Source organism: Aspergillus brunneoviolaceus, assembly GCF_003184695.1.
Source record: "Aspergillus brunneoviolaceus CBS 621.78 unplaced genomic scaffold BO95scaffold_20, whole genome shotgun sequence".
Lineage (NCBI taxonomy): Eukaryota > Fungi > Ascomycota > Eurotiomycetes > Eurotiales > Aspergillaceae > Aspergillus > Aspergillus brunneoviolaceus.
This window is the reverse complement of record NW_020290750.1, coordinates 390,236-416,947: the sequence shown is the minus strand read 5'-3', so window position 1 is coordinate 416,947 and position 26,712 is coordinate 390,236. Positions and strand designations below refer to the sequence as shown.

General features: G+C 52.2%; 10 protein-coding genes across 10 annotated transcripts; 4 read left to right on the top strand and 6 right to left on the bottom strand.

Annotated features, from left to right (window-relative positions):
- Positions 1 to 410: 410 nt before the first annotated feature.
- Positions 411 to 6,168, bottom strand: BO95DRAFT_480813 (uncharacterized protein; the record flags this gene model as incomplete). The annotated part of the gene is made up of 6 exons (XM_025590166.1): positions 5,048 to 6,168; positions 2,741 to 5,027; positions 896 to 2,696; positions 654 to 774; positions 609 to 631; positions 411 to 442 (listed from the first exon to the last, which is right to left on the bottom strand). The coding sequence occupies exons 1-6, from the start codon at positions 5,818 to 5,820 to the stop codon at positions 411 to 413; spliced, it is 5,037 nt and encodes a 1,678-aa protein (XP_025444153.1). The 5' UTR covers positions 5,821 to 6,168.
- A 1,637-nt stretch (positions 6,169 to 7,805) lies between these two features.
- Positions 7,806 to 8,996, top strand: BO95DRAFT_480812 (uncharacterized protein; the record flags this gene model as incomplete). Its single annotated transcript, XM_025590165.1, has 1 exon — positions 7,806 to 8,996. Exon 1 carries the CDS (start codon positions 8,013 to 8,015, stop codon positions 8,994 to 8,996), a length of 984 nt encoding a protein of 327 aa, XP_025444152.1. The 5' UTR covers positions 7,806 to 8,012.
- A 958-nt stretch (positions 8,997 to 9,954) lies between these two features.
- BO95DRAFT_81968 (putative HLH DNA binding protein (Penr2)) lies at positions 9,955 to 11,118 on the bottom strand. The gene is made up of 3 exons (XM_025592247.1): positions 11,004 to 11,118; positions 10,397 to 10,936; positions 9,955 to 10,342 (listed from the first exon to the last, which is right to left on the bottom strand). The coding sequence occupies exons 2-3, from the start codon at positions 10,923 to 10,925 to the stop codon at positions 9,990 to 9,992; spliced, it is 882 nt and encodes a 293-aa protein (XP_025444151.1). The 5' UTR covers positions 10,926 to 10,936; positions 11,004 to 11,118; the 3' UTR covers positions 9,955 to 9,989.
- A 1,647-nt stretch (positions 11,119 to 12,765) lies between these two features.
- BO95DRAFT_81816 (uncharacterized protein) lies at positions 12,766 to 13,784 on the bottom strand. Its single transcript, XM_025592246.1, has one exon. It carries the CDS (start codon positions 13,638 to 13,640, stop codon positions 13,107 to 13,109), a length of 534 nt encoding a protein of 177 aa, XP_025444150.1. The 5' UTR covers positions 13,641 to 13,784; the 3' UTR covers positions 12,766 to 13,106.
- Positions 13,785 to 15,353, bottom strand: BO95DRAFT_81810 (putative protein N-terminal asparagine amidohydrolase). Its single transcript, XM_025592245.1, has 2 exons — positions 15,053 to 15,353; positions 13,785 to 14,884 (listed from the first exon to the last, which is right to left on the bottom strand). Exons 1-2 carry the CDS (start codon positions 15,225 to 15,227, stop codon positions 13,929 to 13,931), a joined length of 1,131 nt encoding a protein of 376 aa, XP_025444149.1. The 5' UTR covers positions 15,228 to 15,353; the 3' UTR covers positions 13,785 to 13,928.
- Positions 15,330 to 17,843, top strand: BO95DRAFT_462002 (ERF4 family protein; the record flags this gene model as incomplete). Its single annotated transcript, XM_025588872.1, has 2 exons — positions 15,330 to 15,394; positions 16,463 to 17,843. The coding sequence occupies 2 exons, from the start codon at positions 15,330 to 15,332 to the stop codon at positions 17,841 to 17,843; spliced, it is 1,446 nt and encodes a 481-aa protein (XP_025444148.1).
- A 1,373-nt stretch (positions 17,844 to 19,216) lies between these two features.
- Positions 19,217 to 21,085, top strand: BO95DRAFT_385549 (AP-2 complex subunit mu; the record flags this gene model as incomplete). The annotated part of the gene is made up of 3 exons (XM_025583476.1): positions 19,217 to 19,553; positions 19,717 to 20,752; positions 20,811 to 21,085. 3 exons carry the CDS (start codon positions 19,217 to 19,219, stop codon positions 20,815 to 20,817), a joined length of 1,380 nt encoding a protein of 459 aa, XP_025444147.1. The 3' UTR covers positions 20,818 to 21,085.
- A 639-nt stretch (positions 21,086 to 21,724) lies between these two features.
- Positions 21,725 to 22,084, bottom strand: BO95DRAFT_81680 (uncharacterized protein). The gene has a single exon (XM_025592242.1). It carries the CDS (start codon positions 21,981 to 21,983, stop codon positions 21,780 to 21,782), a length of 204 nt encoding a protein of 67 aa, XP_025444146.1. The 5' UTR covers positions 21,984 to 22,084; the 3' UTR covers positions 21,725 to 21,779.
- Positions 22,084 to 23,253, bottom strand: BO95DRAFT_81700 (uncharacterized protein). The gene has a single exon (XM_025592243.1). It carries the CDS (start codon positions 23,115 to 23,117, stop codon positions 22,185 to 22,187), a length of 933 nt encoding a protein of 310 aa, XP_025444145.1. The 5' UTR covers positions 23,118 to 23,253; the 3' UTR covers positions 22,084 to 22,184.
- Positions 23,254 to 24,564: 1,311 nt separating this feature from the next.
- BO95DRAFT_81745 (uncharacterized protein) lies at positions 24,565 to 26,236 on the top strand. Its single transcript, XM_025592244.1, has 3 exons — positions 24,565 to 24,643; positions 24,721 to 24,989; positions 25,443 to 26,236. The coding sequence occupies exons 2-3, from the start codon at positions 24,964 to 24,966 to the stop codon at positions 26,059 to 26,061; spliced, it is 645 nt and encodes a 214-aa protein (XP_025444144.1). The 5' UTR covers positions 24,565 to 24,643; positions 24,721 to 24,963; the 3' UTR covers positions 26,062 to 26,236.
- Positions 26,237 to 26,712: the final 476 nt, after the last annotated feature.

Sequence of the window (26,712 nt, the reverse complement as noted above, 5' to 3'; positions counted from 1 at the left end):
TATCATCATCCGCATAGCGTAGCCGCGGTTCTTCTCCGGGAGATAATACAGCTCGCGGTGCTTTTTAATGGGGAGTGGACCCTGCGAGCTATAGCACTGCAGCTGCAGCTGCAGCAGCACGTGTGTGGTCAGCATGGGGGGTGGGGGGGGGGGGGGTGCCTGTACCATGGCAGGAGGGTCAATCTAGGACCAGGGGTTTCACTCGTCATTGACTAATCCACCTGCGGAAATCTACTCGACGCTTCCATGGACTTGCTTTCCCCTTTCCACTCTCGGTCAAAACTTGACGCCGCTCTTTACTCTTTGAATTATCTGGCGTAAGAAAAAAAGTCTAGAAGAGAAGAATCCAGTAGAGTCAATCCTGATTGACAGCATGTTTCTTCATCAGGTCCCTAGTAATGTACTGGGATTTAGTTAGTAACCAGACCGTCTGTGTACATCACTGCAGATTCAGTGTAGTATCGATGTTAGGTTGAGGATGTAAGGTCAAAATGCACCCGGGATTAGAACATTGGGCGGAATTTGAAAAAGCTTCACGCTCTGCAGACATATCCAAGATGAAAGAAAGTGTCGGCTTTGGCCTTCACACACGTTGTCATGTATCGTACCGTGCTGCTGCTGAACTAAACAACTACCGGACACATCATGCATACCAGATTGGAGCATCTCCACGCGCTCGGGAGCGCGACGTGCATGCCATGTAGTTGTCGGCAGACGCTCGAGAACGAACCACAGACCCGAAAATCATACAATCAGGTCTACCATAATGCCCACCTGAGAATGACAGCCAGGAAAGCCGCCACAAAAGCCAAAACCAGTGCTCGGTGGCCCCTCATCCATGCAACTGACCCGCGGATCCGGCTTCGAACCCGCTCGATCGCCGAGGCCCGCGTACATGCCACCACGGTGAGCCGGAAGATCAACCGCAGCTTGATCCGCTGATACAGCGGCATCGGGATCGCGCCCTGAAAATCCGGGGTGTCAACCACGAGGAATTCGTCACGAAAGTAGAAATTCACTCGTTCGCCGAAGCTCCGCCGCAGCCAGATCCGACACAGCCGCTGGAGGTCATGCACAGGTAGCTGGGGAAGCATGCGGTAGAATGCGTCATTGCGCTCGAGCACCTCGTGGGTCTCGGCGTAGCGTTCGTCTGTTGCCAGGCGAAACGCGGAGAGTGCGAGGTTCATGATCTCGCTCGGCAAGGGAGGCTGTCTTGACAAGACGTCCGCCGCGAATCCCGGTAGTGGAACGGTGGGAAGCATTCCTGCCATGAGGGCGAGAGCCTCGAGGGGCAGCTCGGACTGTCCCAGCAGCCATAATGTGACATCGAGGACCAGCGTTTTGTCAGCACGATCGAGGAATCGCGTGAGCGCAAGGATAAGAGGCGGCGGCAAGTGGGCTTGAGTCACGAGAATCTTGACCACCGCACTAGCGATCCGGTCATCACTCGTCACAAATCTTTCACTGAGCTGGAGGAGCTTTTCAGGAGGCAGGAATGGTTGTGCTCCGAGAAGATCCAAGATGTGCTCAACGTCTCCTTCCCCTTCTCCTTCTTCTATATCCGCCGATTCCACTAGATCTAGGAGTCTATTGCCCAAATCTGGAGGCAGACCTCGCCTGAGAGCGTTCCGGAATATTGGTTCGAACCTTGACGTATGGTGATCTTGCGGATCGATCATCTGAGCAAACAGATGATAAAGCAACTCGCGCGGGACTTTTGGGTGCTTCCTGATGGCCTCGGATGCTTTGTAAGCCACAGAGAGATCTGGGTCTTCCAGACTGAGTACCACATCATCGAGATACTTTAGCTCATCATCTGGGTACTTTGTCAAGGTTTTGATTGCCTGATATATAACTAGTGGATGATGATCCTCTAGCAAGCCCGCCATCTGATCTAGCACATGGTGTGGAAGTTCCGATTGACCACGTAGAGCTTTGGCGGCTGCTTCTCGAACAGACCACTTTGTGTCGTTCAACAACTCGGCCACCGCTTCAAATGTTGGCTTAGATAAATCTGATCGACCGCCGAGAATCAAGGCAGCTACTCCTTGCACTGCGGGATCGATATGCTTCAACCTTCGTACAATGTCCTCTCGAATGTTTTGAGATGGTAAGAGCTGCTGCCAGACCGTAGTTCGTAGATCCTTTACCAGACAATCACCGAGGTGCACTTCTTGGTCAAGCCAGTCCGCTGTACTGGGTGGCAAGAGAGGATGCTGGGCCAGAACCCGGACAGCCAATTTTCGCACGATGAAGCTTCTGTGGTCTAGTAAAGAACAGACATAGCCTAGAATACTTGGAGACACCAGCGAATGGCGGCATAATGATTTCTTTACAATGTCGAATGGCGACGGGTAAGAACCGATTTGTTTGTAAACAAGATAGGTCATGGACTGTAAGATCTCAAGTGACAGATCCAAACGTTCCAGTATCTTGAGAGATTTGGATGTCACGTCCTCTGACTCCGGGTCTGAAAGTCCATGGGCAATGGTATCGACATAGGCTTGCAGAGATGAAGGTGGCTGTTCAGACAGAATTTCCAGTGCTGCCACCTTCAAACCAGCTGGTCCATAATGCAGACAATCTAAAATTGCTCTCAGAAGATCCTGTGGTAAGGCCGGTACCTGGACGCCTCTAAAGTCGGACTCCTCCACTTTTGATTCATCATGCAGGTGCACAAGAAGAATCTCGTGAGCCTTTGGGGACAGTGATCGGCAATTCCTGAGCAGGGTTCAGAGACCGGATTCAGTTCATCGTCGGAGACTTGGTCTACCCAGGAGGCTATCAAGTCAGTGACACTTGTCGAGACTCTGCGCTGAGCAATGACATTCAGAACATGTCGTCTGACGTCAGAACTTCGGTCTTTCAAGAGAGAATATAGAACTGCATCCGGATATTCTGCCTCCCCTGCAAGCTCCCCTTTATCATAAGCTGTGACCTCGAAAGAGCTCCACCGGGCGAGCCGTTGGTAGTGACTCTGACGCAGAGATCTCAGCCTAGCAATATTGTTCGATGCAGGTACTTCGCTCCACAAGCGCATCATGAGCTTGCTATGCATGGGGCCCAACATATCTCGGGGTTTGTTTTCCATGGCCTCAAGGAATGCGGCCGTATGCTCCTCGCTTTGCTTTTGGTGGTTGTATCCGACACCCAGAAATCCGGCCACAAACCTCCAGAAAACCTCATAGCGAACGTTGTATTTCTCTCTTGCCATAAAGACTTGGGGTGGAATATCAGTGTCTGTGCGGCCATTCAGTGTCAAGCTATGTATTGTGGCTTGGCTGGTCCAGTGTTTCGCGAAAAATCGGGCAGCGAAGAACTCTTGAACTGTCAAGTGTAAAAAGTGAAAGCTTTGCTGGGCATTGTCGGTGGCATCTGAAGAACGAAGAAAGCTTATCTCTTTGATTGTGCTCTCGTGTAGCCTCGGAACAAGTACATTGCCGTTCAGGAGATGTTGATAGATCTGACTTCGTACTGGAGCATCAAAATCAATGATCTTGGTGACTAGGCCATGGAAGGCCAGCGCCTCGAGGAGGTTGATTTCCTCCTGCATGTGTAGCTGCACCTCAAACTCTGACAACTCTTCCGTCTGTTGTTCTGTCAGGGTTCTGCCGTCGATTCTTTTCTCCCTACGCCACAGGTCCTTCCGTAGTAGCTCCACGCAGATCGCCTGGTAGATGGTAGTCATAGTCCTGGCTGTATTGCTATTACCCAAAGGCTCTTTCCAAGTGTAGCAGAGAGCATCGAATTGAATCGGGATCTGTGCAATTCCCCTAATTCGCGAATGCTCGTCAATGAACTCCCAGATCTTGTCCGCTGTTTCAGGGTCTGGGTGGATTCCTTTGGCTCGTATGTACTTTTCAATTTGCTCAGCGTGAAAGCCCACCGTTTGCAGCTTCAAGTCCTGCTTTGCCATGTTTAGCTTTCTAGTTGAGTATGGACGTGAACTGATAATGGTTTGAGGCTGCTTGAGCAGAGTTTGCAAAAAGCGGCCCATAGGTGAATCGGCATCCCAGTCTTGGGAGATTTCATCTAGGCCATCCAACAGCCAGAGCACCCGAGCGCTATTCCGGGCTACGATTGAACCCAAGGTGTCTGCCAAGAGCTCCGAATCATGGTGCTGGGAGAAGTACTCGTGGTGGAATAGGTCTTTAATGGAATAAGAATCGGTATGTTTGCCCTTGAGATGTCGCAGTGGCAGCCACAAAATCCAGTCGAAGCAATCGGACCACAGATTTCGATACAGGAAATCGTGAACGACTTTCTTGCAAAGCGTTGTTTTGCCAACACCTGCCTGTCCTTCAATGAAAATCTTTTTCGGCCGAATATTCCTGCCACCTTGTTCCCTATAGTCAAACAGGCTTTCCAGCGGCACCTCATCGCCTTGATCGGAGTCCACGACGTTGAGGTTGATGTAACAGTGATTCATAGGGAGTCTAGCCCCAGATAGACGCTGGATCTGCAGTCTTTTATCATCGTCCTGAGAGTAAAACTCCAACAAAGCATCCATGGTGTAATATTCTCGAGCCGGCATGCATTTCCGGTAGGAATTATCGAGGAGGGCGCTGCCGTTATCAGAAAGGTCATCTCTGACGTCCTCCCATCCGCAGGATTTGAGTGACCAATCGTATATTTTCGTTCTCTTAAGTGTACTGGCTAGTTTTAGCTCAGGGGGGGTGGTTTGTTCCTTGATCGCACAAACAGTGTGCATTTTCCAGGCTTGAACACGGTCATACTTGCTTTCGGGAATGCTCTTATAGATGTGTTGTATCTGATCCGGAGGGACAAGCTGGCTGATGAGATCCAGTTGGGCATACAAGCCGCAAAGAAAGTCCTTGTTGGCTCTACATTCTGCCTGTTGGATGAAATTGCTCAGCTCATCCCAGGACCGGGTGTGTATGAGGATACTGGTCGCTCGTAGGGCGGTATACCAAGACTTCCCCGTCCGCTTCTTGAACATGTCCCAGGTGAAGTCTCGGAGTCGCGAAGCTCCATCTATGCCAGACTTGACTGCCTCCCAGATTTTGCTCGGATCCACAGAGGAGACCGCGCCGGAACGGTCATTGCGAGGTCGATGGCCCGCAGCAGCCCCCGCAAGGATGCTTTGCCGACAGTATCATCATCCTGGATCCCCCGCAAGGCTTGTCCGGTGTAGGCGGCAGCCTGGGCCACATGAAGGTCACGATCGTGACTGAAGCCATCGAGCAGGGCAATCAACGGCTTGTATAATCGTTCGTGGCTGATATCCGACACGCCGATGTCGACCATGGCGTCGATCACCACCCCTAGCACGCAGACCAGTTCACATTTCCGATCCACCGATCCACCCAGTCTATCTGCTTGCTCCAATCGCACTTTCAGGCTTGAGAACAGGGCTCCCAGAATCTCCGTGCTCTCCGGCGACCACTGGCCCTCTCGCTGTCGAATCATGAACGCCAGCGATCGTAGAAGAACCGGAGAAAGCGAAGTGCCATCTGTGCTGCCGACAATGATCGCGTTGACGAGATTTCGCAGCAGCTTGATCCACCCATTGGGGACCAGCACTTCCGAGAGACGGGCAGCCTCCCATGCCAACTGCGGTATGCTAGACGTGCTGAGGCAGGCATCGACGGCAGTCGTGCCCCAGGCCTGCAACGCCTCTCTTTCGGCCGTTTCAATGGCTTGATCCCGGAGACGAGAGATGAAATTGGGGAGAGTTATTGGTCGCGAGGAAATGCAAAGCATTATGAGAAATGCTTTGACGTTGAAAAGGAAAGAGCAAGCGGCGACTGAATTGGAGAATTGAAGCAAGACAGAGAGAATGAGACCGTCAGCATGCATCGCTGACAGTGGGGCGATTGGACCACTAAGCCCCCTCCCTTTGCTAGCGCATGAGACTTATACATGAAAGTATACCGGGAGGACCGATCTGTAGTTGCGGCTTCGTGAACAAGCTGAAGTATCATGCTTACTGCGGTGCGAGGGAGCCCTCGACTTGGCGCATGCGCCGTCCGGAAGATGGGAGTCTTCTAGTAACTATGGCATCCGACGCCGCATGATCCGGTCGAAGAGCGTGCACGAGGTCCGAATTGCCGTTCCATGCGGCTATGGCAAAGCGGCTATGGCAAAGAGATGCAGCTCGCCCGGTGGGACATTCTCTGGACGGTATCCATGCCGCTTTATTCAGAGGGTATTAGGTTTCTTTATGAGAGACGCCAGCTAGATCGAGTCAGTGGGTGGGGGGGGAAGGAAGTCGTAGGCGAGAAGCAGGCGGGGGCGGTAACTTCAGACCTGGATCTGATTCTGCCACAAGGTCTCCTCGTCGCGATTGACACCTTCATACTCCGTTGATGCATATCCCCAAACATTCTTCCTATTGACTCAATCGGAAGCGGACAAATTCCTTTTCCTTGGCTCATGCTGATGATGAAGATAAAGATGATGCTGACGATGACTATACGGCCCTCGGCGTTGTCCGCAATGTGGAAACCACGGAGAATGTCGGCGGCTTCTGACAATCCGAATCACCGAACGAGGCGAGAGGAGCGACTTTTGGACATCGCTCAGAGACCATGTTCCAGGTTGTGCTGGGATTGTAGCGAGAGGTATTGCCATCGACCATAACCTTCTGTTGATAAACAGGAACAACTGTGAAATATCGTACCGCAGCCTGCAATGCCAGATCGATGTGTCAGACTTTTTGTAAACAGTGGTCCTAATCCTCACGCACTGAACAACAAAGCAAACTCACACTCATCCAGCGTCCTGTAGAAACGAGGAACACTCCCGCATCCTTACTGTATTCATCATCGCCTTGAGGAATTTCTGCAGTTGCCAATTTCGTCTGCACCAACGAGGAGCCTTATCCCCAAGCCCTGATAAAGATCGAAGCGGATCTGATCCGCATTGATTTGTTTCGAGTCTGGAAGCGATGGTCTACTCATCACCATCTTGAACTGCGGGAAGATGCTGGATCGAGGGTGGACGGGTTTATAGCTGATGGTATTCGTGCTGCGCAGACTGGCGGCTTCTCTCTCGGTCCTAAAACGGTCGTTGCCCGGACCGCAGGAGCAGCTGCTGCAAACTGTGAGTTCATCTTACTGACAGGATTTGTTGCGAGATGAGAGTAGCTTCTGCATTCAATGTTTCATATCGCGAGGACGCTCTTATAAGTCTGTGCGTCGGGATGGGGCCTAAATATAAGAACGCTGATCAAGATAAAGCTGCAGGCAAAGGCAGTCGCGTACATTGTCAGAGACAGAGGGAATCAGGTATATTTGACAAGTACAAACACGAAGAACAAGCACAGGAGATGGCAGAACATCACAACGATGAAGAGGGTGACCGAGAAAGGATGATGCTGGTGACCACCTATCAGACAAGAAAGGATCCACACGATTAGTGTTGATGCACCTGGGCGTAGCAAAGAAAACAAGGCTCTGCAAAGGCTTGTGAAGGAAACAGTCCCCGGAGATCTTTTGTCTTCCAATGCTAGTGTCAAAGATTTCTCACCGCCGTAGGCAGAAAGAGTGAATAGCATCATGCTCGTGCTAGCCTGCCTAGCAACTGCCTTGTCCTATATCGGGGTACATCTCCACCATGCAGCGATCTGTATCATCAGATCTGGCCCACTGTGGAGCCTGCCATGCGGCAATGTAGGTTCTACTAAGAGTTTCCTATATCTAAACGTATTGCTAGAGTATCAACCCTGAATACTCAATTCCTCTGCCAGCTACTAGACCCTTTCAGCACAGCTTAACTAGAACGCTTTCTTAGTCTCTATCATAGACAATCCAACATCAGCCCATCTTTTCTCCCTCTGTGCCGTCCACAAATCTCATTCTGTAATCTGCAAACACTCACGCCAATTTCACACCACCTCGCACGATCGATATCCTCCCCTCCCACATCCCATACACAATAACACAGTCTCGAACTCATCACCATTCCCCCCACTGAACCCCATCCCTCTCCCATACTCCCTTAGATCTCAAACCACCACTGGCTCAATCGAGACCCAACCAACAAGAACGATGGACTACCAACCATGGCACAACGCCGCTTTCTATTCGGGTTTCGAATTCGCGATCCCCCCAGATCCCAAGGGAACAGCCCAAGACCGCAAGAAAGGCAAACAAGACCCCAAAAGGGGGAAAGCGAACACCAAACCGGAGGCAGAAAGCAGCCAACCCGAACCTCCCACGGGAAAACACGCCTCGAAAGGAAAACGCAAAGCCAAACCCTCCCAACCCGCGCAAGAAACCTGGCAGATCCAAACCGTCCTCTCCATCCGCACCCAACCCTCCGCAATCCCAGCAACCGAGCCCCCCATCTTCACGACCATGACCTCGCTCGTCGCGCGCGTGAAGCAACTCACCGGACCCATCCGGGGCCGCGAAGCCATCCTGAAGATGAGACTGCACCCGGCCCCTCTGGCCCAGACAGCCTCCACAGCCTCAGCGCCCCAAACCCAGACCCAAACATCCCCAACCTCGGCCCACGACAAAGAAAAACAAGCCCTCACCCACCTCCCCAGCGCCAAGATCTACGCGCCCTACCTCATCACCACCCACCGCAGCGCCTTCGCCTCCCTTGCCGCGAACCCCCGCGACACTCGATTCACAGCCGCCGCGATGGCGACAGCGGTATCCGTCGAGGACAGCTTTGCCACAATCCTCCTCCTGGCCATGCCGGTCGGGACGGACTGCCGGAATATTCAGATGTGGAGGGATGCCGGTGGCAACGAGCGGGAGGCGCTGCGCTCCGCGTTCCGCGAGACTTATCTGGCGCTGGCCGCGGCGGGGGTGATGCATACGCGTCCCGGGCCGGAGCATGTCATTTGGGACCGGGAGCATCGAAAGTGTTATATTGTGGGTTTGGGGAACGCGGTGCTGGGCGAGAGGGATCGGGTGGTGCCGGTTGGGTTGTGGAATCGGGTGTTGGGGGTTTGGGGGCTGGAGGGGGTTCATTGGGGTGTTGAGGGGGAGGATGGGGAGGATGGGGAGGATGGGGAGTGAGGAGTGGGGGAGCTTCAGTTGTGGATCATATTGATTGGTTTGTGTGTGTGCAGTATGCAAGACGGACGATGCTTCTTTGGAGTCATTGTTGAGCTTGATAGAATCAGTTTCTGGTATGGGGATGCATACACCCACAGGATCTTGGAGGCTCGGTGGCTTGGTTCTGTCTTAGATTCGAGACTCATGCTATCGGGATTTGACAGGTCAATGTGTACGTACTATTTTGCTTTATCTTGGTGCACAGTATGCCATGCATACCTTATCGCCATTGAGAGCTCGGATCTATGGCTGTAGTCAGTGTATAACTAGTAGTGTCATCCTCACCGATTCCCCACCTAAATGCTAGATCACCCGAGGTCTCCACATTTCCGGACAGCGGAATGCTGGGGTTAGACGAAACTAGACCCGCGGCAGGGTTGCGGCTGAGACGCGGGTTCATACACGAGACGTTTTACTTGTGCATCCAATGACGTTTCAAGGATCACCTTGGCCTCAATTACACCCAGAGCGGCACACCCAGAGAAATAGTTAGTCATCTGAATTTCGATAAGAGCAACGGACTACAGACCACATACAAAGCCTGCAACCCCACTGCTGGCCATGCGATTCGCCGACTAACCCATCCGTTCGAAAAACTAGCATACAACAGGGAATAAGAGCACGAGCAGGGGGATCAGAAAGCCGACCATGGCAAATAGATTAGCAACAACTCATGTTGTCTCACCATCAGAACAACACCATGAAATAATTGTACCCAGTGAAAAGACCCTTGCGAAAAACGAAAACAAGAAAAAGAAACCAGGTGGGGATCGAGTAGGATTTGTGCAGAAACGTTGTAATATCAACCGGCAACATCAAGCGCAAAGGAAAATGAAAAGGAGCGAGCAAGTCACAACTCAGCCCCCGAGAATGATCAAGTCGTAGCACATATGGAATGGCCCAAGGAGAACGCCGCGCAGCCACAGGAATAGAAATTTAACGAACAACAAGAAACTAGACTTGGCCGGGATCCACCTCAAGAGGCTCCAGCTCCTTTGCTTCTTCATAGTCATCGAACTCAAGACCTGCATCGCGGCAACGTTGCAACCATTTCAGAGCAATGTCCCCACGGCGGTTGACCTCGATCTTCAGTTTCGAGTTCTGAGAGCTGATTTCGCTGATGGCATGACTAGTGGTCATGTTGTTCTGTTCCCAGCGCTCACTCATTGCCTTTTTCTCCTCATGCAACTGGCAGATGTACTCAATCGCACGCTGCAAAATGGCACCCTTGTTCTTGTCGCAATTCGGCACAAGGCGAGCAATCTGGTTGATGCCCTCATTGATGGCTTCACGACGACGACGCTCCACTGAAACAACATGTTAGTATCGCTGATCATGCACTGCCGTCTGGAGAATCCTACCTTCTTTATGGTTGTTCTTGCGAATCTGGTGCCACTCAGGAGAGCCAACAGAAGGCTTCTGGTTCATACTCTGTGCCTCACGCGCAGCATACACCGCAGCAGCAGTGGAGTTGTGGCCATGAGTGGATCCAATAGCCTGGCTGATGTCATCTCCGAAGGTCAAACCATGCGCAAGGTTGTTGTCGAAGGTGTTGTCGGGAGGAGGTGGGTATTTGTTCTGAGGAGTGTGGGCAGCGAGCGCAGCTTTAGCTGTCAGGGCGTTGTCGTCCGAGATACCATTCTGCGGACCGACGTGCTGAAGAATCTGTTGGTCGATATTCAACTCTGTGGACGGGAGGCCGTGGGTATCGTAAGATCCCAGTGAACTGTGCGTGAAGTTGGGCTGATTGTCCGCCGGGGGGAGGCTCCCGTTGCTCCCATTCGAGGAGCGGTTAAGTCGCTGGGCATCGGGGCCAGTTTCATCAGTGCTGTCACGCTTGCGCTTGATGGCGACACTGCCATCAGCAGTACCCATGGATGGATCAGACATCGTGCCGATCTCTGTACCCTGCGACTCACGATGGTTATTAGCCAATCGCGCAGCGACGGAGCCTCCAAGAATCGGTACCTATTAGAGATGATAGAACTCGATGGTATCGAATCTAGCCGTTACCAGGTCCCCAGGGCCAAATCGAGATTGACTCGGTCGTTGTGCGACACTGTAGCTCCTGTTAGTTGACATGCCACCTTATGTGAATCAACGGCGCAGGAAAGCAAGACATGCGAGTGCAAGCATATGCAGACAGGCAACGGTGCATCGAGTCAGCTGAAGATTAGTGCAGATGTTCTGGGGTTTCAGCAAATAGTGATCAACAAGCTTTAATGTTGATGCTTGCCTGGTACACGCGTGAGTGACGCGCACAGCGGCGCAACAAACAGCCATGGTCTGCCCGAAAGATGAAAGCACCTTGCATAACAGCAGCATAGAATACAACTACATTAAATTCTTCTTGAAAGAAGACACAGTGGTGAAGAAACAATAAAGGTGAAGACATGTTCACAGCTCGTCAGTTGCCGTTGTAGCAGCAGCAGCAGCATCGGAGACGCGTCCGGGTGGTTCTGCGACCGAAGGAACCGCGCAAAAAACACAGCATCATTATCCCCGACCGTCGCCTAACCCAGCCTTGGCCAACATGAGGCCGAAGGAATGTGGGGATAGGGAGACTTCTGAGGTACGAGAAGGTGGATAGCAGGAGAGGAGAGTCCGTTGAAGTACCCAGAGGTGAAGTTGGAGTTCAAGAAGGAAAGGGGGAGAGCTGGTTTACCTTGGGATGGTGTCTCTATCACCTGACAGCAAGTCACCTGCCACGGGCAACAACAAGACGATGAGATACCGATTCGTTCGCGATGTCGAGAAAACGAATTTGATTCCCAAAAGAAAAGTTGGGATCGAATCGTCAGAGCTGGAAATAGCGAGCAGACCGGATTAGAGCCCAAACAAAAAGGTGTGGTGGTTATTACAATGGAAAAAAGGGATATATGGGGAGTTCGAGTAGAGAAGAGAGTCGAGTAGAGAGGGACTGCTCACGTGGCGAGGGACGAGGACGAGAATCGAGGAGAGGGACAGAGAGTAGGACTGAGGAGAACCACTAACTCCGGGTGCGGACAGCGACCTAGGGCGCAGATCAGTCACCTGACACTGTGCAAAAGAGACTGTCCTCCCCCTTGGACCACTGCACTCATTGACCATCATACCACCATGATTCTGTGATTATCTACATTTTTGCTGCACTTTCTCCTCCCACCCCCCCCCCCTCTTTCTTCCCACCCACCTTCGAATTCAACCTAATTCAACCGCTCTCTCATCCACATGTCATGTGCTGCCATCCCGTGCCCCCCTCTTCTCTCAGCTATCCAGCTTACCCTTTTGATTGGCTAGCCGCCTATGCTCTCCCGGTAGCCGGAGGAGGGGTTGACCCGGAATCACGTGGAATTCGACAACCCTCCTTGCCCGAAAGGGTTAACAAATTTATCAGCCCGGAGGTGTAGTGCCCAGTGCCTGCACTGCCCGAAGAGCGGAGGAAGATGGTCGGAGTCAATGCCATCGCCAAAAAGGCTTCAATAGTCGAAGGAGCAATCCTACCATCTGCAACCTCAGCTATTGGCGTATAGACTACCTTCATTGCTGCGCCATGGGAGAATAGGTTGCCTGCTCATCCCGGTCGGCCCGTTCCTTCTTGGACAGCAAGTCAGTAAAGTCACTTAACATTATGTAGTTAGATAGTCAAAGAGTCAAGGCTAACTAGACTAAGGTAGTCAGCATGTATGGGTAAGTAAGGTAGCTATGTAAGTCCAATCCATAACTAACTTCCCTGATGCCCGTTCGCTTAGCTGCCGATCCCTCGTCCTTGCGCAGCAGCAACGCTGTTCATTGAATGGGCTCCGTCATGATCTACTTCTCCGCTCACCCAGTAGGATGAACTGTAGCTACTGCCAGTTTGTCCGCCATGACCCCCAGCTCGTCCACATACATCTAGTCAACCCACCTGCTGGGAGGGGTTTGTAAACATGCAGTTCGAAGAGTGAGTCCCTGAACTTTCCACCGACAAGGATATCGACCCCTTTACTATCTTTCCAGCAGAAGAAATGTCCTTTGCCGTGGATGAGTTCTCAATCCCTCCCCATCTGTCCGCTGACTTCCATCATCACATGTTTGCTCTCTTGACCGGATTTAGGACTCTGGAGTAAACATTCGAGGGTTACATGGAGAAACGAGGCCAAGAAGGCAGAGCAGGTCTGAATGCCCGGTCGTCAAGAAGGGAGCGGGGTGGTGAACCATATGATGGTAACAGTGGTGGATCGCTGGGTCATGAGATAAGGTGCTTGTGTGGGATCCAGAACTAATTAACCACCCAGCAAGTATTTTGCTTATGCACGGAAGAATGCACTTCTCGAGAGAAATCTTGGCCACAATGCAAGCCTTCAAAATGGTGGTTCTTGAGCATGAGAAGAATATGGGGGCATGAAAACTCTGATAGTGTTGCTGCAAGACATTTGAAGTTGATTGTTGATGACTCCTGTCACATGGATGGCTGCTCAGAATAATGGGTCCCCCCCCCACCACCACCCAACTTGATGTCTCACATGATAGCGCAGCAGAGACCATAGCAAGGCTGGAATTTAAAGGTGTGGTGGGCTCCTCGAGTGTTTTGAAGGGGCAAAAAAGAAATAAACAGAAAACGGGAGCCAAAAATAGTTTTACCATATATGAGCACGGCGTGCTGTCGGGGGAAAATGGGCCGCAGAAGGAGAAAGGTTTGTCGAAGGGAACGGATCCATGCTTTCTAGTCTACTTAAAACCAAAGAGTACCAAAGAGTACAACTGACAATGACAGTCGGCTTTTACGATGATATCACTCCAACCACGGGATGCAGACGGTAGGTAACGAGATACTAGCCTGCAACGCCCGGCATGGGTCGTAACTTAACAGCGCCCTGCTGCAACCCAGCCAACCCACATTAGAGAAAGCCGACCTCTTGCTGAGTCGCACCCTTAGCTCGACGATCGCTTTGCTAACGCAAAAACCATGGTTGGGTCTGCCGCAGTATCAGCAAAACATATCCCTTCCGTTGTTGCGCCCATCATGTCCCAACAAAGGATTTTGACGTCAAATTGGCTTTCTCCGTCATCCTCCGCGTCCGTCTGTGCTTTGGAACTGCTCAGATTATCTGAAGAAGTAGCTCCTGACACGGGAAGAGTCTTGGGTCTTTGTGAGATGGCGATGATGGTACTGGTACCGGCATAATGCACCGGGTTCGCCCCCGCTGCTCCTGGCTCCTCTCCCGCTCGGTTGGCAAAGACGATAACGATATCCTTGCTTCGATCAGAGCCATCCTCGTTCAAATTAACTTCATGACTCATTCTTTTCGTGATGAGTGGCAAGAACCGCTGGATCCAGTAATTGAACGTATCTAGATCAGGCTCATCCGCGAGGAGGTCCAGCTCCTCCCGACCCAAGGAAGATAGCCAAGCCATGGACAGAATGACCAGCTGAGACTTCGAGTCCATGACTCGATTGGCAAACTCCCATGCCGTGAACGGGGCCTCAAACTTGTACGGGTTGATGTCCATACAGATCCCGAAAGAGGTGGCTATGTGTGACTCGTGGGAGTGTTGATCCCCTTTCCGGAATATCAGATTCTCAAAGCCACGTTCCACGCTACCTTCTGATGCCCAGGTTTCGTCAGTGTAGTAGAGAAAGGATTTACGGTAGTTGAGAATGTCCCGACCATTCTCATCGACCACAAGGAGAGAATTGTAATAAGTCTCGTGCTGACTACTTGAGTCCTCTCCTTCCCGGGTCGCCGTCTCCGTGTAGATCTCAGGATACCCCACGCAGACTTTGCACTGTAGGCGCCGGGCGGTCTGCCGCGCCCAGTCGGCCGAGGGACCTTCTCCTGCCGGTTCCAGATACGGCTTGATGGCCTCCAGGGAGGGGAAGTTGTATCCTATTCACGTCAGCAAGCTTTGCTCACCAAGCTGTCTTGGGGAGAGTTTGAGGTGAGGGAGCTTGGAGGTGGAGGTGGAGGTAGATCAGCAACACAAGCCACCCAGCCCAACCATCCCGCAGCCCATGCATGGTGTGACAGTCAAAGGGAGGACAAAGTCGCACTCACCCGTCAAGGCCAGCTCGGGCAGAATCAGAATGTCTGGCTTCAAAATGTCCAGGCCAACCGCCCCCGTACCGACACCTCGCACCACCTTCCCATTCTTCAGTAATTCATCGGCTCTCTTTATATTACCCTTGACATCGCCTAATTGTGGGGCGAATTGAAGTGTCGCTATCCTCATTCCCTTGGAATGGTTGTGGGTTAGACACTGTCTAAAGGCACTGTTTGTGGTGGTGGTGGTGGTGGTTGTTAGCGAGCAGATATTTGAAGTTTCACGGGTAGGATGAAGAAGGATAGTAGCAGTGTGGTGCTGGTGCTGGCGCTGGTGCTGGTGGTTGAGGATGACGGGTAAGGAGCGGACCCAGCGTTGGAGACCAGCTCCAAGACGGACCGAGATGAGTAGCTTGACGGGCGCAATGATGTTGACGATGAGATGACTACTCGAGTTTGGAGACTATTTTTGGGATTCTTGCATCAAGCAATGTCAGAACATTTGATTGTACGGAGTAGCAATCAACTTGGTCGTAGTAGTACTAACTATACAGGACCAGGCACGCAACCATGCAAACAGGCAAACCGCAGCAACACGTGATTGAAGATCCAGGCCGGGCGGATGTCGTCATGGGCAGGGGATCCTCCATCTTCTCAAATGAATGAATGAATGAATGAATCAGCAAACCTTACAGCAATCACCAACTCCACCACATAAAGAAGGGGAAATGATGCAATGGCTCTCTTCGCCGGAAATGGCGCCCTGAACAAACTGGAAGTGATTTTAAGCTTCCCCTGCCGACTGGATGTGATGGAATGGGATGGAGCCTTACTTGGCTATTGACTCGTTTATTGTTTCTGCGCCGGGCCCAAGTGGATAGCGGCTGGTCTTGGGGGAAGTCGTCCGTTGTAATAAGAATCATGGCAGTCCCCTGGGGAAGGGGGGGGGGCTTTCTGTGCTGTTTCATTCTTCTTGTCGTTCATTCCTTTGCTTTCTGTGGATCATTGATCGTCATTGCTCCTTTCCTGCCATCCCGCCTACTGTACTCTATATAAGCTTCTGGTGGAGGTTTGAAGTATACACTTAGAGATTTGATTGATCCCACTCACATCGGCTGTCATTCCCTTCTCAGTTCTCACATTACCATCACACTCGTTCTTCCCTAACCTTCCTTTACTCTCAAATTTTCCTTCACTGCTTGAGATAAACCCAAAGACATATAATCATACCTACCTGAGGATACTTACCAGCGATCATTCAACCACCGCAGCAGCAGCAGCAGCATTGAATGTCGTCGTGCTCAGATCAGGCTCTGTCCCTTGCCGCGCCCCTTTTCGATCCTTGCCAGCCAATCACCGCTCGTCCACACGGTCGCTTTTATCGACATCATTTCTTCTTCCGCAGCCTCTCACAATCAGCACTAGCAATCTCAACTCCAACTTTACTACCACCACCACCACCACCACCACCACGTCTTCTTCCTTCACCACGGCCTCTCCTCCACAGCCTCATCATATCCCGTTGCCACACCTGTCGTCTCTCCCCACAACTACGACGCCCGTTAGGCCGCCGTTGGACCCACCCTTACCATCGTCCGAGGTTAAAGATCGTGCTGCCCCCCGAGCCCATCGCGTCCGCCGCTGTTCGTTCGAGTCGTACCATCCCACCACATCAGCCGACGTTGACGCCGCCGAAACCTCCTCCCAAGCCCAATTTTCTTGCCGCCGGAACAGTTCCTGGATCTCTCCGTCGATCTTACGGCCGCCATCGGTGCGACTCGCAAATCCCATCAATTACGTGCCGCGCATCACCCCAGTCACTGTCCCTCGGTTCCCGCAGCCATCGGAGGAGGATCTGCCGCTCGAGGCGCATCGGGACGCCTATCCTCTTCTGACCATCCCCGAACAACGCCGGAGTCGACTCAACCCGTCCCCCAATAGTCTGTTGGTCGAGCGCAGCCAAGGAGAAACCGAGAGTGGCCGCTCTAGTATCGCAGTGCCTCGAGGCCAGAGGCGCAGTGGCGCAGTCGAAGAATATTTGATCTCGCAAGAAATGTCCGATCTGGGGTTGTCGAATGTCGCCCAGGATGCATCCAAACCACGCACCCCGGAGCGGGCGCATCTAGGCTTGGAGTTCATGCCCGACGGCCCAGGACCGCACCCGGACGATCGGCCCCGTCATGTCCGGTCGCAAGTTTCACTGCGATCGCAATCTCATATCGCCTCCGTGCCCTCAAATACGGGGTTGCCCGCCGGTGGAGAGCCTGAGATGGCCGAAGAACTGGCTTGGGGCCCTGCTCACCCGTGTTTTCCTCACTTCAACCCGCATGTTTCGATCAACTCCGAAGAGTTCCTCACAACGCGTATCATCCGGATTCGACGGGATTGGATGGTTAAGGGGGATCTCGCTCCGACTTTCTCGAATCTATATCCCGAGATTCTTGATCCGCTGCTTCCGGAGCAAGAATTTCGCAGAGTCATCGCTACGGTGAATGACGAGCTCATCAAAGCCTTCGATCCCTTCAGCTTCCGCAATATCATCGACAGCGTCTTGGGCTTGCTTACTGGCTGGTTATGGGAGGACGTGGGTGCTCCCGCGATCAAGAGTCACTTGAACAGCGTGGAATCGTGGCTAGAGAACTGGAATAGGGAGGTTGGGGCGAAGGATGGAGTGCACATCTGGAGTCTACGACGGACGGCCTATCTTTCGTTAGATATCCAAATCCCGGATCCAAAGGTTGGTATCATTCCTAGTGAGAGTGGCTTCTCCTTGCCCGGAACTCGCCCGAGCAGTGGTGCGGTGTGAAACTTACGGCCGTCGTTTTCTTTTCTTTGCCTTTCCTTCTCTTCTCTTTCACTTTTCATATTTTGCCTTCTATGTCTTAAAGGCTTACTTCTTTCTAATCATCGCTCTCTTCACACATGCATATATTGCCCCCTTGCACATGTGCGCGATGCTGCGAGACATACTCTAATTTTTAACTTTCACTTGTTCCTTTGATTGTTTTACATGCACGATATCCATGCCTGGTTACAGAGTGTTTGATACCATTTGACTGTTTTGTATGAAACAAGTGCTGGATGTTCTGGTTTTTACACCAGCTGGAGCATCCTCAAGATGCCTGTTGTTGATGTTACCATTCCTTCTTTCTCCCACCTTTGTGGTTCTATTACTTTATTGTTTGTCTTCTACAACTCACTTCCCCCGAGATTCACAATACTCTCCCTGATGATCGTCGCGGGTAGCTTGACCCGGATGTGCTGTTAGATGTTGAATGTGGGTGAGCGAAAGGCAGGCTACTGTACTCAAGATGTTGAGCGTGTGTTGATGGATGCAGCTAGAGCAGCAGAGCCATAAAGGCAATCATTGACTGCCATCAAGTCTAGAGCACAAGGATTGGTCATTGTACCACTGAGTACACTGAGATTCACGTGATTTGGATGGCATAGTACCAAACAAATCAATTACCTATAATGCGTAGAGGAGCCCACTGACTAGGAGAATGCTATGTAATTCCGAAAGTCTGCTTTTGCCACCAAATTTCTACACGATATATTCTGTGGCCAAACATCGACATTTAAGAAAAAGATCATGAATTTACACAAGTAACATAACTAGTGTGAGCATACACCACTAATTATCGTAGGTAGTCTATAGTAAATAAGGCTTTATGAGATACTTCTTGAAGCAAGTTCACGACTTAAGCCTTACAATGTACCTCTCCAAGTCAGTCGTTAAGCAAGTATAGAAGTATAGAAACAAGGTCTTATGTTAGACAGCATGTCTCTTAGCACAGAAGCAAGTAATTAAACAAGGCCTTATAAATCGCCTTTCTCAGTAGTGAAAACACTGAAATATCTCATTCTTATATACTCCTTTTTATTCATTTCAATAGATTCTGCGGTAGAAAGGGATAATTTTACATGCAATTCGTATAGATAGTGTGCAGTTCACTCCCCCACACCCACACCCGCCTTCCGCCCCATCGCCGATTCTGGATGAACCTCCGCCGCCGAAAGGGTGCACTGCAGTTCTCCCGGCGTCCATCCACCGGCACCCACCGAGAGACCCCCTTTTCCAAACCAACCCTCCCCCTCATTCCCCTCACCCCTCTTTCTTTTATCTCCTCCTCCTACTCTTCTTTTCGCCCCTCAACCTCATCCCCTTCACTTTCCACCATGCTCTCCGGCATCCTCGTCTTCAATCAAAAGGGCGAGAATCTCATCTTCCGCTCGTTCCGCAGCGACTGCCGGCCGCGCCTGGCCGACATCTTCCGCATCCAGGTCATCTCCAACCCGCAGGTGCGCTCGCCGATCCTGACCCTGGGCTCAACAACCTTCAGCCATGTCAAGCACGAGAACATCTACCTGGTCGCGGTGACCAAGAGCAACGCCAATGCCGCGCTGGTCTTCGAGTTTCTGTATCGCCTGGTGATGCTGGGGCGGAGCTATTTCGGCAAGTTCGACGAGGAGGCCGTGAAGAATAACTTTGTGCTGATTTACGAGTTGTTGGATGGTGAGAGAGGCCCTCCATAGCATTTGTTTCTCCAATTTTCCTCTCCAATTTTCCTAGACCGCACACTATCTGACTTTCAACGAACCGATTTACCCCCGTCTCTTTGCTCGCGGAAACTGAATGGTTGGCTAACTACGGTCTCGGAACGAAAAAATAAAAACAGAAATTCTCGATTATGGCTACCCGCAGAACACGGAAACCGACACGCTGAAGATGTACATCACGACGGAAGGGGTACGGTCGGCGATCGCCAACTCCGCGACGGACTCGAGCCGGATCACGATGCAAGCGACGGGGGCGCTGTCGTGGCGGCGGTCGGACGTGAAATACCGCAAGAACGAGGCGTTTGTGGACGTGATCGAGGACGTGAACCTGCTGATGTCGGCGACGGGGACGGTGCTGCGCGCGGACGTGAACGGGCAGATCGTGATGCGGGCGTACCTGTCCGGCACGCCGGAGTGCAAATTCGGGCTCAACGATCGGTTGCTGTTGGATGGGGACTCGGCCGGGGGTGGGAGTGGTGGTGGTGGTGGGAGTGGGAGCTCGTTCGGCGGTGGCGGCAGCAGCGGGATGGTGTCCGGCAACCGGGATGGGACGACGAAAGCGACGCGCGCGGCGGCGGGCTCGGTCACGCTGGAGGACTGCCAGTTCCACCAGTGCGTGAAGCTGGGCCGGTTCGACGCGGACCGCATCATCTCGTTCGTGCCGCCGGACGGGGAGTTCGAGCTGATGCGCTACCGCGCCACGGAGAACGTCAACCTCCCGTTCAAGGTGCATCCGATCGTGCGCGAGGTCGGCACCACCAAGGTCGAGTACAGCGTCGCCATCAAGGCCAACTACAGCTCCAAGCTGTTCGCCACCAACGTCGTCATCCGCATCCCCACCCCGCTCAACACGGCCAAGACCACCGAGCGCACCAGCCAGGGCCGCGCCAAGTACGAGCCCGAACACAACAACATCGTCTGGAAGATCGCCCGCTTCTCCGGCGGCAGCGAGTACGTGCTCACGGCCGAGGCGACGCTGACCAGCATGACCCACCAGAAGGCCTGGAGTCGGCCCCCGCTCAGCCTGTCGTTCAGTCTGCTCATGTTCACCAGTTCGGGGCTGCTGGTGCGCTATCTCAAGGTCTTCGAGAAGAGTAATTACAGCAGCGTCAAGTGGGTGCGGTATATGACTCGGGCGGGAAGCTATGAGATTCGGTAAGTGCGCCTGCTCACCCGGTCCTTTGTGCCTGGCTAATTGGTGATGGATGTGCAGATTCTAGCTTGTTCACTGTTACTGCAGGCAGGGCAGGTCAGAGCGGTTCCGACTCACGGTGAGAAAGAAAAGGGCCAATGCGAGCAAAACGAAGATTTCAACCCGATATCCATGTATTCCACCCCTACATTTTATTAGTACTTCCAGGTCCACATCATCGAGCTGGGCGTTCTGGCGTTTGTTTTTTTTTTGTCCGTGTCTGCATATTTAAATCTTCTGTCTTTGGTCGGGCTGAGGTGAAAAGAGACAATATCAAGAACTGCATAATGAATTTCAATACAAACTTTCCATCCATATTATACTCAAGGTAAGCCGATCCATCTAGAACCAACCCGACAAGGTCCCGCCTATCTGTTGAGTCATGATCAGCCCGTGGACAATGAAGACATGCGAAGCACTTCAACTTCATCTGATTATGCTTATATCATTCCAATAACTCCCGACGTGTATCATGAACTCCAGAAGAAGCCGGACAAGCAACAGTTGACTACAAGAAAAGAAGCAGTGGCCCACGGTGGTGGGAAATGGCCAGATTCTGTCCTGGAGTCCAGTAGTACAAGGAAGCCGAGCGAGTGTACCTTATGTACAGTACCTAGGTATGTAAATAGGCAGGCCGGGCCCTCTGAATCCCCACTCATCGGCTGTGCGGATTACTTGTTCGTCGTCCCTCGCAATCAACTAGCGTCGCCCGACCAGATAGATCACTCGGATCGGTCGAAATCCCTGTTTAGGCTACTGATTACGGAGACCGACCTCGACACCAACATGTCATACACGAGTTCCCCAATACACAACATAGAGTGTTGATTCCCCGGGAGATCCGCAATCAACGAAGAGCTTTATCACTTTACGGTGTTTCAGGTAGCTTAGCTTAGCTTATATGCCAACGATCCTAAGCTACTCCATAAAGGAAATTAATTCAGAAAAGAAAACGAGACCAGATATGGCCTCAGTGGAATGAATTTGTGTCTAACTCCCCCCAAAAAACCCAACCTCGAACCTAGAGAATAGAAAAAACTGAAGGGGGAATATCCGCCAAAAACAATAAGAAAGAGACCCATATCCCATAAGCCAAACACAGAAGCCAAACACACGCCTAGATTTTAGTTCGCCCCGTATAAACCGTGTCCCCCTTTTGTAGGCTGTAGAATACATAGATGGATATAGATACATTAGTAACGTAAAGTTGGGAGTTGCTGGACAAGAGTCCCTGAGGTCCCATCGAGGGACTTTTGTAAGTTTGATAGATCAAGTCTCTCCGTCAAGGAGGTGGGTTGCTTGATTGTGGTCGGTCGGTGAGAGAAGGCAGAGGAAAGAGTGATTAGAATGGAAAGTATGGGTGGAAGATAACAAGAGAAAGTAGAGAAGGGAAGATCAGATTAAGCTCTCATCCAATCGTCGACGGACTTTACGATCGCTGGCGCGACAAAGGCCGATGTGTCCATTGCTGAGTAGGGATCGCCAGCGGCCTTCGACGGAGGCTTGATCCTTGCCGAGTTTCTCGGCACATTCGTCCCAGGTGCGCTGGGAGAGTTGGAATTTCTCCAGTACGAGGCCGATGAGGCGTTGGTCGTCTTCTTCGGCCCAGGTGAGATCGGGACTGGATGTGGATGAGGTGGACAGCGCGGATTCTGAGCCCTCTATTGAGGGAAGCGCTGTGTCCGGGTTGTAGGGGTGCGTTGTTGCGCTTGCGCTTGCGCGTGCTTTGCGGGCCGCTGGGGCTGCGTGTTGCTGATGCGCCGGTGACGCTGGGGATTGCGACACGGGTGGTGAATGGAGAGAGTAGAAGTCTGAATGTGACAGGCCGAGAGGCAGATCATAGGGAAGGTGTCTCTGACGTTTGGGTGTAGCGAAGCGCTGCGAACGCATCGATTGTTCATCTGTTGATGTCATCTCGGGATCGGTCTTGTGATCAGGAGTGGTGACTGTGGGCAATTCGTCTTCTGCCTCCAATTCGAATGCGTCGCGGCGGCGCTTGAGAGCGCCAGCCGAAGGGCTTTGTGGGGTTATCCGGGAGGCGGGAATCTGTGTGTGTTTGGTTTCTCGCTGGCGTTGGCGCGACGATGGCTTGCGCGATCGAATCTGGACAGGACTTTGGAGAAGCTCAGGATTTGCGCCTCGGGAAGGAGGCGCTGGGGATCCGTGGAGAAGTGATTGTAATGCGCGGCAGGTTCCGAGGAGGCCGTTGCCTGAAGGAACGAAATCGTCGTCGGACGGGGGAGGTGTTGAAAACAAGCGGTTGGGAGTGTAGCGCGAGCGGCTCGCCGGTCGCCGTACGTCGCAGGAAAGAGCAGATGGAAGTAACATGATGTGACGTATACGATGCGATTCGCGATTGGGGTGGAGTTGATAGTGACAACAAGCGATAGGGAGTCGAATAAGGGTGGTGAGTGGTAATTTAGGATGGTGGCGAATTGTGCGCCAAATAAGAGGATTGCGCGCGTCGGGCTTGTTTTTGCGCCGGAAGGGGTGTTGAGACGAGTATGACGAGCTGCCGGGTTCAAAAGCAAAAGATTGTGATAGGAAAGATAAGCGCTTCAGTCGGAGATGGCTCCGAATGATGCGACGAGAGAGCGACGATGATGGTTGATGGAAAGAAACGACGGAAGACGGAGGAGAATTGCGAAGCGGCGGGCGGAATTATTGGGGGAGGGGGGAGGTTTGAGGGTGGGAAGGAAGATGATGGGGGAATGATGTATGGCGGCGCACGGCGCCGAAAAGGAGTTGGTCTCTTTTTTTTTTTCAAACTTTTTTCCCTTTTTCTCGGTTCCGCAAACGGAGGAGCCTCAGGATGCAACCACCCTCCGGATTGGGTAGTTTGATGCCTGATGGAATGGGCTGAATGAAAGTTTATTCAGTTGAAGTGATTGCAATGATGGCTGACTGCAAGCTGTCAAGCAGGAATAGACTCAATTGGTGTGGCTTGATTCAATCAATTGATTGATTCCACTGATTGATCAAGTGAAGGAATGAATCAGAGTGATGGTCAATAAAAAATGGCAGTGACAAGGGTTCTCTCATTCCCTCTCCTGCGCCCTCTTTCCCTCCTGAACTAGGAACTAGGAACTAGGAACTAGGATTGAACTCTGCTTTTCTACTCTCTTCCTCCCCTCGTCAAGACAGGGAATGGGCTATTTAGAAGGTCTACAACGGCTACAATGGCCATGGACGCGAGCAAAAAACGTCGCCCCCTGCTAGTGGGTGAAGGGAATACAGGAGCGCAGGAGCCACTGCGAAGGGATGCCGTCTGCAGTCTGCAAGGCACCAATTCATCGCCGTGTCCACCACGATGTCATGGACTGATTGTTGCCTTGCTCTGGTTGTCATCAGGTTGGCCCGTGCTGTGGAGAGTGGGACGACGTGAACTTGCGTTGCGTTGCATTGCATCTACAGTCATGATGGCCGCGCTCCGCGGCGATCCGCTGCCGTGACATGCTCATGGTCATCAAAGTACTCTGTCAGCTACACTACTGAGAATGTCCAGATTCTCCCAGTCCCTTGACACTGGTGACCTGTGGCCTCAGAAGACATCGCGTTCCTCTATTCAGTGGTTGGGAAGGTGGGATACTTCCATCTGACACCCTCCTTCAATCCTAGTATCCACCTGGATTCATCCCATCCAGCTCCCCTCTACCTCCAGGGTTATTACCCAATATATTAAAAGGCACTCTTTCCCGTATCCTCTAGGGCATCATCAATACTCTTCTTCCAGCATTAGGACAATATGAGGATATCATGATCACCCGCATGATATCACACTTCATATCTAGACTTCCCAAAGCGGCATAAATTGGGGTTTCAAGACGCGTGACGCGTGCCGTGTTCCATTTCGCGTCAGTGGCTCCTCCACCAATTAATGCCTGACTGCCTCAGCACCTGATCGATACTCTCTGTACCTTACTTTATGCAGCCACCACAACTCCAACCACAATCATTGCGATCTAACATCATCCGTCATCAATGAAACAAAGCAAGCAAGCATCCCTGTACACAATTGTGGATTCCAGATTCTCGTGAAGCAACCGAAGCAGCGCATCTCGATTGAGCTCTCTCCTATCGCTCGATCTTATCAGCGACATGCCCCCTTTCCTCCTTGCGTCCACCTCGGAAGGCCTTCTCCACCCCGCATTCTTCGTCGGGGCAAGGATAGCAAATGACGTTGTTGCTGGTGGCTAGACGGTAAGTCAAGCCCTGGCAGTCGGAAGACAGGACGCTCGTGTCTCAAGTTCCGAGAACGTTCACTGGCTTTGACTTGCTACTCATAGTTAGCCTCGCATGGGGATGGGTGGCACTCGTACCAGGTGCCTCGCCCATTGATCGCATTGTCAGTCACGCCATCTACCCTGCCCGCCCCTGGTTCCTTCTGCGCTTCTTTTTACGCTAAGCCCTTTCGACCCCTTCTCCGCGGTAGAAGGGGGTTTCTTGTAGCTGGACCACGAGACTGTTTCTTTGATATGTCATGTGAAGACTAGAGAGGAGGACTACAAGTCAGCGGCTTTGGATGATCCCGCATGATGCTACGCACAGACGGATGGATGTAGAACGTGCAGCGCAGCAGCACTGTGCCTTTCCAACTCTATCAAACGCGCAAAACACTAACTGACATCTATCTCTATTACCCTCACCACGCAGCCCATCCAGCAACCCTCATACCGAAGCCCTAACTGATCCTCACCACTCTATTCACACAGCCAACTATGCAATCCCAGGAATCCCTCTTCCCTTCCCCAAGTATATCAGAACTATAGCTCCAGCCCTACCTATCCCAACAACTCGCCACTACAGCCAGAATCAACACCACTGGCCCCTTCCATCCCTTCAATCCCCACGATATCAACTCGACCATCCCCGGGCTCCCTGGGGCTCCCTCTCTCCCTTCCCCAACTTCTTACCTCATACACACACACCCTATCCCTACACCAAGACCAAAAAAAAGACCCAGACTCAACTCAGGTACGTTCTCCCAACCTCCGCATTCACCCCTCTTCCAAGAATCTGTAGACATCATGCAAGGGGGATGCAGATCTCGGACACTCCACCCGCGCCTGTCTCGCCCGCGCCCGCGCCCGCGCGCAAGCACAAAAGCACGCGTCCGTGCCACGTCTATCAGATCGGATCAGCTTCGCTTGTACCTTGTGTCGCCGGCGTGTGCGTATTCATGCTCGTTTCGCTGTACATACAGCTACCGTGTTTCGTGATTTGCATGTTGGGCTACAGTGGTGGGGGGGGGTGGGGGGGCAGCAGGCCATAGCACGAGAACTCTCTCCCGGTTTACGCTATACGGGTAGGTCTGTCTGCATCGATGGCAGCTGTCGTATGTTGGGTGTATTGGCGGCTGGAGGAAGATATTGATGCATAGGTGCTATGTTCCGGGATAAACCGCATTATTCTCGAGATCCTCCGAGAGGGTGAAGATCGATGCTTCTGGCGGGGTCCACCACCATTCTGCGGGAACCGCTGCGGTGAGCAACGATGTCTATCCCGGATTACGTGTGTAGCTGTATTGGGTTGGACGATCCAGGGTCGTGGATGCGAGGGAAGTAGGATATCCTGCCTGCGAATTGGAGGGTCGGGGAAGATAGGCGAGTCTGTACGCCCTTGTAGGAGCAGCTAGCCACCGAGATCATGCTTAGAGTCAAGACCAAGTATAAGCTCACTCTTCAGCAGATGAGGCTAGGCAGGGGAATATATTCATCTCGTCACTGTTTCCTGTGCGGCCCGGAGCCTACCATTGCTCACTTCCCGGAATACCCACCAGGGAGGTCGATGACAAGCAGAGTGGATGATTACAGGTGTATAGGGTCCCTTCCATTGACATGGTGATTGCCATTACCACTCGCCCTTGTATATACTGCACTCAAGAGGTGTGTAGCCAAACACTGAAATTGCTCGCGAGTACGCA

Bases quoted from the DNA above. Each gene is read 5' to 3' on its own strand.
- BO95DRAFT_81816 (XM_025592246.1), bottom strand. From the start codon at position 13,640: ATGGTAAAACTATTTTTGGCTCCCGTTTTCTGTTTATTTCTTTTTTGC.
- BO95DRAFT_81680 (XM_025592242.1), bottom strand. From the start codon at position 21,983: ATGTATCTATATCCATCTATGTATTCTACAGCCTACAAAAGGGGGACA.
- BO95DRAFT_81745 (XM_025592244.1), top strand. From the start codon at position 24,964: ATGACGTTGTTGCTGGTGGCTAGACG. The intron at 24,990-25,442 runs GTAAGTCAAGCC...CTCACCACGCAG, and splicing joins TTGTTGCTGGTGGCTAGACG to CCCATCCAGCAACCCTCATA.
- BO95DRAFT_81700 (XM_025592243.1), bottom strand. From the start codon at position 23,117: ATGTTACTTCCATCTGCTCTTTCCTGCGACGTACGGCGACCGGCGAGC.
- BO95DRAFT_81810 (XM_025592245.1), bottom strand. From the start codon at position 15,227: ATGAGGATAGCGACACTTCAATTCGCCCCACAATTAGGCGATGTCAAG. The intron at 14,885-15,052 runs GTGAGTGCGACT...TGACGTGAATAG, and splicing joins GCCCGAGCTGGCCTTGACGG to GATACAACTTCCCCTCCCTG.
- BO95DRAFT_81968 (XM_025592247.1), bottom strand. From the start codon at position 10,925: ATGTCTGATCCATCCATGGGTACTGCTGATGGCAGTGTCGCCATCAAG. The intron at 10,343-10,396 runs GTAGGATTCTCC...ATGTTGTTTCAG, and splicing joins CAAGAACAACCATAAAGAAG to TGGAGCGTCGTCGTCGTGAA.